At 38.7% G+C, this 12,279-nt stretch overlaps 1 protein-coding gene across 4 annotated transcripts in view; it reads left to right on the top strand.

Annotated features, from left to right (window-relative positions):
- The window catches only part of PRKACB (protein kinase cAMP-activated catalytic subunit beta), a 131,172-nt gene extending 127,146 nt beyond the window's left edge, over positions 1-4,026 (top strand). For all 4 annotated transcript variants that reach the window (XM_056123664.1, XM_056123663.1, XM_056123665.1 and 1 more), the window contains exon 10: positions 1,925-4,026. In XM_056123664.1, the coding sequence (XP_055979639.1) occupies positions 1,925-2,050 (126 nt within the window). In that variant the 3' untranslated portion in view covers positions 2,051-4,026. The remainder of the gene's footprint in view (positions 1-1,924) is intronic.
- The last annotated feature ends 8,253 nt before the right edge of the window (positions 4,027-12,279 follow it).

Genomic DNA, 12,279 nt, shown 5'->3' with positions numbered 1-12,279 from the left:
CTTCCAGTGCTTCCTTAATGTCCATGACCATGGTGTATTGTTTTGAGGTTCTCCTCTACCAGGATTGAGGATTTTGATGAACTTCAAGGTTTACTTGTGCTTCCATCCCTGTCAGCCGGTGCAGCTTAACTCCTTTGTTTGCCCATTGCCTTGAAAGTTTTGTGGGAGCTCACAGTGTAACTCCAGATACCAGATCTTAGTGTTTATCCTATATGTTGTTTACACTATCTGACTATTGTTTTTGCCTGTTATTATTCTTTTTTTTCTTACTATATGCACTGTCTTGTAAACATATTTCATCAGGCTAGGCAGGGGAGGAGCTCGGTCTTCTTTTTATAGGTGGGGACTTTTGTTGGGGTCGTCTGGCTCTAAAATGAGACCCTGTGGTTTCTTAACAGGTCTTAAAATGTGTCAGGTGGTTGAAGGACAGCTGTGATGTTGCATCTTATGCAGCCATGCACTTCAGGCTGGGCTCTGGTCCGGCTAAGGGACCACACTTCTCCTAACTGCTATAGCGTAATAGTGTAGGTTAAACTTGGATATCATGGTACCTCCATTTTTCCCCCCTAAGGATAGTTTTAGCTATTTGGTGAGTTTTGTGGTTCTGTGTACAATTTCATAGATTTATTTCTTGTAGAAATCCATTAGATTTCGATGTCATTGTGCTGGGTCTATATAATGCTTTGTGTGGGCCTGTCATTTTCACAAAGTTTATTCTTGTAATTCTTGGTTATGGAACATTTTCCCATTTTCTTGAATCTTCTGTTTTATAAAGTTCTTTTGTTTTGCTTTTGCTTTTGGGTCACACCCATCAGTGCTTGGGATTTATTCCCAGCTCTGTGCTCTGGGGGTTGCTTCTGATCGTCCTTGGGGGACCATGCAGTGGTGGGATTGGAAAGCATGCACTCAGTCCTTTAAGCTGTCTCTCCTGATTTTATAAGGATCATATTTTAAATAATGAAAATTTTTGATTTATGATATAAGGAGAATAATGTTTACATTTCACATTTAACAATTCTAATTCTCAAAAGAATGTTTCAGCTTCCAGACTTTTTTTTCTTTTTGGGTCACACCCGGATTGCACAGGAGTTACTCCTGGCTGGGCACTCAGGAATTACTCCTGGTGGTGCTCGGGCGACCATATGGGATGCTGGAAATCAAATCCAGTTTGGCCGTCTGCAAGGCAAACACCCTACCCGCTGTGCTATTGCTCCAGCCCCACTTCCAGAATCTTTGAGACCCCAAACTTTAAACAGAATATAGCTGGAAATTAAAAAGGAGAGGAGATAAATAAGTTTAGAGTTATCTGTAGCCTTAGAAGAAAGAAATTAAGGAAAAGTGGGATAGAAAATAAAGGTTTAAAAAATAAAAGCTGATAATAGTGTTTTAAAACTCTCAGCATTTGTTTTTCCCCTTTCTTATTTTCATATGTGTGGTTTTTCCAGAACCCAGAGCAAGTAATTCAGTTCTGATATTATTGACCTAGAAAAAATGGGCAATGCCTCAGATTTAGGAACTCAACCTTATAAGACTGTCTCCATCACAACTTCAGACATCAGTTGTGTTGTGATCTTTGCTTTTGACTGACTGGCTATAGATAAGAGGTCCCACAGCCCGTCCTGAGACTGGAAGAACTTGCTAGAGTGGCTCAAGAAATGTGGAGAAGCTTTGCATATTAAATCATACCACTATGAAAGGGTAATTCATGAAGACTATATGTAACAGATGCATAGGATAAGGCATATGGAAGACTTGGAGCTTCTCCCTCTTTCCAAACCTCTCCTCCCCAGATCCCACATGTTCCCCACCTGCAAGTTACCAGAATCCTATCCTTTGGGAGATTCATTATATTGTGCATGATTGAATAACGCTCTAGGGTGTCACAAATCACCCTGTCATACTTACCCTTTTATCTCATTTATAGGTTGAAGCTCCATTCATACCAAAGTTTAGAGGCTCTGGAGATACCAGCAACTTTGATGACTATGAAGAAGAAGATATCCGTGTCTCTATAACGGAAAAATGTGCAAAAGAATTTTGTGAATTTTAAGGAGGAGCAACAAGAAGATATCAGATGTCACACTCAATCTTTGCACTCTGTTGAGAGATAAGGTGGAGCGGAGACCGTCCTTGTTGAAGCAGTTGCCTAGTTCCTTCATTCCAGCGACTGAGTGAGGTCTTTCTTACCATCATCTGTGTGTGCACTCTGCATCCACCAATGTAACAAGGCACCGCTAAGCATTGTCTGTGCCATAACACAGAACTAGACACTTTCCTGCTTCTCTTTGGTTTGTCTTTCTCCTCTCCTCCTACATCCATTTCTTCCCTTTTTCATTCTCATTAATTTTTTTCCCCAACCAGTGCTCAATTTTATTTTATTGGTGTTTCAGATGGGCAGTGTTACAGCTCTATGATATTTGAAGGGAAGTGTTGCTTTTAGTAGTTCTTGCCAGTATTTTTGTTGGTCAATGGCTTGAAGATATACATTCTAATGATTTTTTTTATTTGAGTAGCTCAGACCCAATTTTGCAAAAATTTTAGATAGTTTTTGAAGGCAGAATGTCTTACTACAAAGGAAGTGTACACAAAGTAAACAATAAATTTCTCAGAGCTCACTGTTCTGGCAATAAATTGGAATATGCTAATATAGAGAATAGCTAGATTTGGCAATTTGGATTCCTCTAGATCAGAGTTCTTTTTCCCCTTACTTCCTTTTATATCATCCTCCTCTTGAGTGACCAGCCTGTTCAGTGTGACAATTGTGTCTCGTTTATAGAAAGGAAGGACTAATGAAAACGATAATCATGAACCAGATTCTTTCTCTTGGTACCAGCTTTTCTGTCGGTATTAGGGAAGAGTTCAAGATTTATAAACCTAACTCTTCTGTAAGGATTTTAGCCAGTATTTTTTAATAGAACATGACTAATAAAAGTGACAAATTTTAAATTTTCTCAAATAATCCTTATTGTACGCTTTTTAAAGGAAAAGAAACTAAAAAAGATAATTAATGTGGACAATACTTTGTTAAGTTAAACAGATAGCTTGATTCTTGAAAACCTGTAGACATGCTCCTCTTTAAATGAGGCTTTTTGTTTTCCGTTGCTTCGCTTTCTAACAGTTAAAAGAGAAAGAAGTTGTTGCCAGGTCATTGACTCAGTGTACTATATTTGTTAGCATAAGATAGAGGCACTGTTGCAACTTCTGCTTTCAACCTATGCCTCATCAATGAGGAAAGGGGACAAAGTTTATAGAACTGCCACAATTGTATTTTAATTTTGTGGTGTGATATTTTTAGATAAGTCATAATTTCTAACTGTTTCCTTTCAGTAAACAGAATGTATGATCATGCAGATACAAATTTAGCATCTGAGTTTAGGGTTTTTTTTATATACTTTTTTTTTGCCAACTGATTTAACAACATTGCTGTCATGTGGAAATTTCAAGCACTTTTGCACATTTAGTTCAGTGTTTGTTGAGAACCAATGGCTTAATTTCGTTTTCAAAATACTTTTTTTTTTTTGCTTTTCAATCTTCCCATCTAGTTTTATTCCTATGTGTCAGTGACCTATCTTAAAACAACACACCAAAACATTTTCAGACAAACAGCATTCATTTTTTATGATCAATTTACATGCACATAAATGGAATTGTTTTTAATCAAATTGATCTTAATGTATATAAACATTTTACTTGCTTCATTATCGGTGCAGGTAGGTCACTGACTCTACTTTTCATCCATACTACACTCTTGTAAAACCTTTGAAGACATTGAAAAAGCCTGCCTGAGATGTTCTCTGCATTAATCTGTATGTTTTTGGGTTGTCAAGTGTTTATGCATGGTTTTGTCACTTAAAGGCTGATACTGATTTCAGTTGGCCCACCTATATTTAAATTGTGCAAGAATAATATGAAATACTTTGCTGTATCAAGTTTTAAGTAACAAAGATATATCATCATGTTAATAACTTTCAGACATAATTTGTATAAAATATTTTCATTCAATTTTTGTATCTCATTTAGACCCCCCAGACATGCTGATCATGTATTCTATATGTAGCTGCAAATGCTCTGGTAGTTTTGTTGTATATTATTGTAAAATTATTTTAATAAATCATGGTAATGATGATTTGTTACATTTTAATTTTCAGGAATTAAAAGGATGTCTGTGGATCTTTTCTTTTTATGAGCTTACTTCTGCCCATCACAACTTGCTATAGAGCCCACTTAGATAGGTTGCCCCTAGGCATACGTCGGTATTGAGAGCTGTTCAGCCACATTATTTTACTCACTCTTCGAAGGACATGAGCAAGCTTTCATACATACTAAGGGAGTCTTATTTACAAGTCAAGTACACTGAATTAACATATTTCAAAAGTCTTTCTTAAAACTCCCAATTTTAACCACAATCTAGCCAAGAAGAGAAGATCAAACTCTTGACAAAATAAGTGACATGAATCAGTATTTCACCACACATTCCATTATTTGAAACAGAAGAAACAATGCTTTAATGAGAAAATACTAAGGAGATGAGATTGTAGAGGACGGCACCCTAGACCGATAATCAAGGCATCTTGAGTTTCAGCCTGAGCCACATGCACCCTCAGTGTGTGGCCTTGGTCGGGGTGCTTAGCTATAAGAGGAAACATTTGCTTTAAGCAGTTTCTAAGGCCCCTTCTAAATTTCATACTTTGTGACAAGATTCCTTTTATTTGTCATTTTGAAGGGAGAGCATACTTTGAAGTAAGTTTTGGTAAGGTGATACTTTAGGGCATCTTTCTTCTTATACAGTGTTCTTATAAATCTTTGAATCTCACCAGAACCTTCTGTCTTTCCTGATTCTGTTTTCATTCGCTGATGCTAAATATCCAGATAATATCAAACTATCAACCTACCAAAAATGATACTGTGGCTTGTGGGTATTGCTGTCTTGTTTTTGATATGTTCTTGTGTTGATTGCCCATTGGCCTGAAATACTCATCGTAAGCCTAGAAAAAGAAAAAAAAACCCACAAAACATTTTCCTTTCCCACTGACTTTTTTTCTGCTTGTGTAAGAATCAAATGAAATTATGTATGTGAAAGCACCTCGTACACTGTACCCTATCAATGTAAAATGTTAAGGTGTGTTGTTATTTCATTAATTACTTATTTGTTTAGAATGGAATTTCCTATGCACTGCTGTAGCTAGGAAATGCTGAAATCAGCTGTGTTTTTTAATTAATCAATACTACAAAATTAAAGTATCTTCAAAGGATAAAACCATTTGTTGGGTCTTGAATTCTAGTTGGTGTTCTTTTCTCCGGGCATAATTGTGTGAGAAGATTTACTTTTGTCTTCAGAAATGAATTTCACTTTAACCTCCATTTGTTTTACCCATGTTGATTTGTGTGTTTTTATCGTTGCCCTTTATCTCAATAAGAAATATTTGTAGGCAATTTTATTAATAGCTCCAGGCTGGAGCGATAGCACAGTGGTAGGGCATTTGCCTTGCGTGCAGCCAGCCAGGCCAAGCCAGGTTCGATTCCTCTCGGAGAGCCCGGCAAGCTACCAAGAGTATCTCGCCTGTGTAGCAAAGCCTGGCAGGCTACCTGTGACATATTCAATATGCCAAACACAGTAACAACAAAGTTTCACAATGAAGACATTACTGGGCCCGCTTGAGCAAATCGATGAACAATGGGAGGACAGTGTGACAGTGTTTATTAATAGCAGTCTTTATTGCAATGATTATTACTGCAAACATTTATGAATATTGATGCATTTTATGTCATGGCACTTACTATTTTAATATCAGTGCCTGTTTCATTTTATCACAACCAGCACTTTCTGAATTTCAGTAATCTCATTTTATTATATAGTTAATTTTAAAAATATCTTCACTCTAAAGCCATCTTTATTTGAAATCCATAATTTTTCTTATGCAACATATTGAATATGAAGTTAAACACTTTGTATTTTTCTTTCCTGAAAGTTTTTGTATGTCTTAATAGCTTTTGTACCGTCTAATAAAGGCTAAATTATCTTTAATTGAAATTCATATATTAAAGTCTTAACCCTTAATACAGTGATGGTAGTTGAACTCAAATGGGCCTTTAGAGAGTTAATAAAGTAAAATGAGTCCATATAGATGAGTCTTAATCCAGTCTGTCTGGTATACTTACAAGAGAAATTTGGACATGAAAAACTCACAGACTGGGGCCAGAAAGATAGTACAGTGGATAGGGCACTTGTCTCGCACACACTGACCCAGGTCCAATCCCCAAAATCCCATATTGGTCCCCTAAGCATTGCAGGAGTAATAACTGTAGAGCCATGAGTGACCCCTTAGCATCGTCAGGTGTGCCCCCCCCCCAAAAAAAAACAGACCCAGGTAAGACTATATGACAATTTCAGAGAAAGAAGGCCATCTACAAATAAAGAGGAGAGGCCTCAAAAAAAAAAAGCCAAACTTGTTGGACCAAAGCAATAGTACAGTGGGTAGGGAGTTTGCCTTGCACACAGCCAACCCATGTTTAGTCCCCGGCAATCCATATGGTCTCCTAAGTACCACCAGGAATAACTTCTGAGTGCAAGCAAGGAGCAACCCCTGAGCATTGCCAGGTGTGAAAAAAAATCAGAACCTTGTTGAAACTTGATCTTGTGTTTTTAGTTCAAGGACAAAAATTACTTCATGATTGTTGAAGATACTCTGTAAGTGGTGCTGTTAGGACAGTCCTAGCAAATATCCACACTCACTGAGTATACTCCTTTAGAGTACTCTTTATTCCTGTAATGAAAGATTTGCCTTCATTGCACTTCACATGCTTTATATCTTGTCAAAACCAAACTAGTTTTCCACAAGGGTAGATAAATACTAATGTGGTCACAAATCTCAATGCACCTGCTCTCTTCTTTCCTGGAATGCAAAAACAAGAAACAGCAGCCACTGAGAGTTTGAAACCACTTCTAATTCCTGGTCAGGCTTACCAAGATATTCTCTCAAAAGCAGTGTTCATATTGAATATTTCAGACCCATTGAATCTGGAATTTTTGTCATCTCTTTATTGTGAAACAATAAGAAACAATTTTAAAAAGCGAGACACCCAGAAGAATGGCCGAGATTAGTACCAGGAATTTTACTCCATGACTTGGAGGCCAACCACACATACTAGGGGAAAAGGGAGCTCAGATAAAGAGGAGAACACCAAATAAAGGTGTTGGGAGGATCCTCCCAGGATGGGAGAAGCATGCTGAAAGTAGACTATAGGCCAAATATGATTGCCACTCAATGTTTCTTTTGCAAACCACAATACCCAAAAGGAGAGAGAGAGAACAGAGGGGAATGCCCTGCCACAGAGTCAGGGGGGGATGGGGGGGTGAGAGGGATACTGGGATTCGTGGTGGTGGGAAGTGGGCACTGGTGGAGGGATGGTATTTGATCATTGTATGATTGAAACCCAAGCACAAAAATGTGTAAGTCTGCAACTGTACCTCATGATGTCTCACTATTAAAAAATTAATTAATTAATTAAAAAGTGAGATCATGGGGAAGGTGGGGACAGAAAGGTAGTACAGGGCTTAAGAACACGTCTCATATACAGTTATCCCCAGTTCCATCCCTGACACCAAATGTTCCTCCAAGCATCACTGACAGTTTACTGAGAATCTCTGGGAGCCCTTCATTGCCCCCCACCACCACCTTGCAGTGTAAAGAGTGAGGGTAAAGCATTGCTGAAGAAACTCCAACTTTGTAATATACTTTGTAATATATGTCACAGCAAATACCGTCTTGTGTACTTCTCTATAGCTACTGTTAAAAAAATCACAAACTTAGTGACTTAAAATTACATAATTGGGTCAGCGCAATAGTACAGCTGGGAGGGCATTTGCTTTGCACGTGGCCAACCTTGGTTCTATCCTCGGCATCCCATATGGTTCCCTGAGCACCACCAGGAGTAATTCCTGAGTGCAGAGCCAGGAGTAACCCCTGAGCATCACCAGCTGTGACCCGAAAAGCCAAGTAAAATTTTTTCAAAATTTTAAAATAATTTTTAAAAAATTACATAAGTGATTACATAATCTTCCAGCTTTGAGGGTTTGAGAACCAATATGAGTCCCATTAAGTTGAAATCATGTCAACATGGTTCTATTCCTTTATGGAGGCTCTAGGAGAGAATCTGATTTATTACCTTCCCTAGTTCTAGAGCCTCCCATTTTTTATTTACTCTCGACCTTCTTCCACCTTCAAAGTCAGCAGCAAGAAGCCAATTCCCTTTTATGCTGCATCAATCTTAAACTTCTTTCCTGCTTCCCTCGTTTACATTTGAGAATCCTTATGGTTACATCAACCCACCCGAATAATCCAGAGCACTCTTCCTATTTTAAGTTTGTCTGATAAGCATACTTGATTCTTCTTTACCATATAACTGAATAACATGTTCTAAGGACTAGAACATAAATATCTTTGGGACAGTGAACATGATTCTGTCTACCACACTTTTATAGCATTTTTTAGGTGGAAAAATATCTGAAAATGGAAATAGAGATCAACTTTTCACAATTCAAAGAGAACAAATTTAAACTCAGATTTTGCTAAAGCAAAATATTTAGCATACAGTAAGTACCAATACATGATTACAGCACTCAACTGAATTGTAACATTAATTTAGAATGCCTTGAAAGATAATTAAATGGCATGATTTATCAGAAAATAAACTAAAACCACAATTAAATATTGCTGCACCCCAATAACTTTAAAACACTGATAATATGTGGGTCTGGAGAGATGTACAGGGGACAAGGTGCTTTTCTTGTAAGTGGCCAAACCTAGTTTGATCCCCAGCACCACATACCACCAACCCTCCCCCCTACACACACACACACACACACACAAGCACCAACAGTAATGATCCCTGAGCACTTCCAGAGTGTGGCCCCCAAACAAACAAAAATACCTAAGACCAAGTGTTGGTGAAGAAGTATAACTGGTCGGGCTGTAGTGATAGCACAGCAGGTAGGGCATTTGCCTTGCACGCAGCCGATCCAGGTTCGATCCCCAGAATCTCATATGGTCCCCTGAACACTGCCAGGAGTAATTCCTGAGTTGCAGAGCCAGGAGTAACCCCTGTGCATTGCAGGGTCTGACCCAAAAAATAAAAAAAAGGGGGGGGGCAAGTAGAGCTGGAACTCTTATGCATTGCTAATGAGAATAGAAAATTTTATAGACGCTTTGTTGTAATAGGAAAGAACATGACTATTTGTTATTAAGTCAATCATTTACTTACTGTACTATACACTGTAGCTTTTCTACTTTTACATATTTACCCAAGATGAGAAAAACTTCACACAAAGGCAAGAATGATTAGAGTAACTTTATAACATTCTCAAACTGAAAACAGTCTAAAAGAACTTCAGCAGATGAAAGGATAAACAAATCATGCCTATGTACATATACGGTAGAACATTACAATATTATATTGTAGCACTGTAGCATTGTAGCACTGTCCTCCCATTGGGCCCAGTAATGTCGCCATTGTGAGACTTGTTACTGTGTTTGGCACATTGAATACATCACAGGTAGCTTGGCAGGCATTGCTGTGCGGGCGATATATATATAATACATATTATACATATTAAAATATTACAGTGGAGCATTACAATAAAAGGAAACAAACTACTGATGCAATTAGCAACATAAATTTGTCCAAATGGCATTTTGCTTGTATACATTTGTCAACACATATAGAATCGTATCTATTTTATGATCATCTAATGAGCTCATCTATCATACTCTACTTAATACAGGTTTTTTAATTACAAATGAAAACAAATTTATGAAAATACATGATTGTAAAATAAGGTCAGTGTTCTGGAAAACTATTGTTCAAAATAAAGAGAAAAATCAGAGAAAATTTAGGAAACATGAAAGTTAGATGCAAGAGACATAATTGTCTAGAAGTTCTCAAAGGAAGAGACACAAAGTAAAAATGATACTGGTTTTAGATTATTGCAATTTTTTAATTTAGATAATCCAGACAAGCCATTATTGCTTTATAAAGGGAACTTCATATCCAGATAAATTGGGAAGTGGGAAGTGATGGCTGAAATCGAAAAGTAGCAGATAAATGTATTCAGTGTTTCCTGCCTGGCCCTCCTCACCCCCCACCCTTACCATCTGTAGTCTCTATTGTCTCAACTCCTGGACACTGCATGTCTCCAAGTTCCACCTGGTAAAAGTGAAAGGCAAAGACCAGGGGGCCCTGACTTTGGGACCCCAAGTCTTTCTTTACCTTCCTAAACCTAGGCTGATAGCACTGTGTGGTTACTTCGCCATCCTTAATATTTGCCTTTATTTGGAGGATGGTTTATTATTTTTTTAAGTAATGATATGATCAGCTTTTCATTTAAATATGTGAAATCCAGCTCTTTGAGTCTCTTCTCCCGTGATGTGTATCACCAACATCTTCTCTGAAATCTCCTCTGTTGAAAGGCTGGATACTCACTGATAGCCCACTAATGTATGTAAGGGTCCTAGCCATCACTAGAAGAGAAGAACAAAGGTCATTCTTACTGCTGCTATGAGAAGAAATAATGGTGAACTAAAGACCTTTCCATTAAATGAAATGGGAAAATTTCTGAGCAGTGGATGTTCAATAAGAAACTTCTAAAAATAGATAAACTTTCCAAAAGCAAGCAAATAGTTGCAGAAAGAACAAATAGTGCCTGGAAGTTGTGTTTTTTGGAGCGATAGCACAGCGGTAGGGTGTTTGCCTTGCGCGCAGCCAGCTCCGCCGAGCCGGGTTCGATTTTTCCGCCCCTCTAGGAGAGCCCGGCAAGTTACTGAGAGTATCTTGCCCACACGGCAAAGCCTGGCAAGCTCCCCATGGCATATTCGATGTGCCAAACACAGTAACAACAAGTCTCAAAGTGGAGACATTACAGGGCCCGCTTAAGCAAATCGATGAACAACAGGAGGACAGTGCTACAGTTCTACCATATTTTTAAACTAAGGTAATATTGACTTACAACAGTTTTAACAGTACAGTTCAAATATGTTAGTTTCTGGGAGATTTGAAGAAGAAAACCTCCAAATTAAACATAATTAGGAATAAGAAGACACAGAAGAGCTTCTAAAAATTAGAAGAGAATTCAGGTTAGGCAGAAGTTTTAAAGATATACAACATCTCCTCTTTTCTTCATGCTGTCTTCCCAAATACATAAAATGTATAAATTATGTATATAGACGATCACGCTCATAATCATCCTGTTTTTCATCGATGGCCTTGAGCAGGCACCAGTAACGTCTCCTTCTTCCTAGCCCTGAGATTTTTAAGAGCCATATTCAATGCTCTTTCAGAGCTAGGAGAATGAGACCTATCATTGTTACTGGTATTTGGCATAATTGAGTACAACACGGGAAGTTTGCCAGACTCTGCCTGCCGGGTTCTCCAAAGTAAAAACAAGATAATAAGATGTCGCACAGCCGCAAATGCGCCCACATGCTTCTGGAAGCTGGGTTTTATAGTCTCTGGGTCTTGGCCGTTAATGGGACTACCTAGCGCCAGCGGCAGCTGGTGGGTGTAACACCTACCTACTGGAAGATGGGGGATCTGGGTGGAGAAGGCCCAGTCCTGATCCGAGCAAGCTTGGAGATCTCAGCCCTGGGACCCGCATGCCTGGGTTCCTCTGCGGGTTCCTTCATGCGTGAGGCTTGTCCGGACATGTGGAGAGTGGTCTCAGCATGACTGTGGCTGGTTCTAGAGATCTTCAGCTGCTGGGGCTCTGCTCGGGGTGGGGAGGGAAACTCAACCCACCCCCCTTCAAGGGGCCCTGGTGAGGACAGCCAGGCGCGGGGGCAGGAGACTCTGTGTATACACACACACACACACACACACACACACACACACACACACACACACACACAAAATTCAGTGTTTCCTGCCTTGAGGAATGTATATCTTTATGTCTTGAGGGATACACCTACCTGTGTTCAGGAACTACTCCTGGCTCTCTGCTGCCTTAGGGTCACTTCTGGTGATACTCAGGGAACCATACATGATGTTGGGATCAAACTTGGATCTGCTGCCTCCCAGGCATTATTTTACTCTCTGTAAGCATATGTTACTCTCTGTACTATCTAAAATATTTTTTCAAAACTTAGATTACTATATTGTACTAAAAAATCCTCTTCAAAAACCAAAAACAGAATGGAAAAATCACAGCTATACGTGAAGCCTGAAGTCCCAGACTTACCAACACACACAGATGTTTGTTACAATGAGATGATGAAAGCGAATGCATTA

Source organism: Sorex fumeus, unplaced genomic scaffold (genome assembly GCF_029834395.1).
Source record: "Sorex fumeus unplaced genomic scaffold, SorFum_2.1 ptg000047l, whole genome shotgun sequence".
Lineage (NCBI taxonomy): Eukaryota > Metazoa > Chordata > Mammalia > Eulipotyphla > Soricidae > Sorex > Sorex fumeus.
Note: the sequence above shows the minus strand (reverse complement) of the source record. Positions and strands in the feature narration are given on the sequence as shown.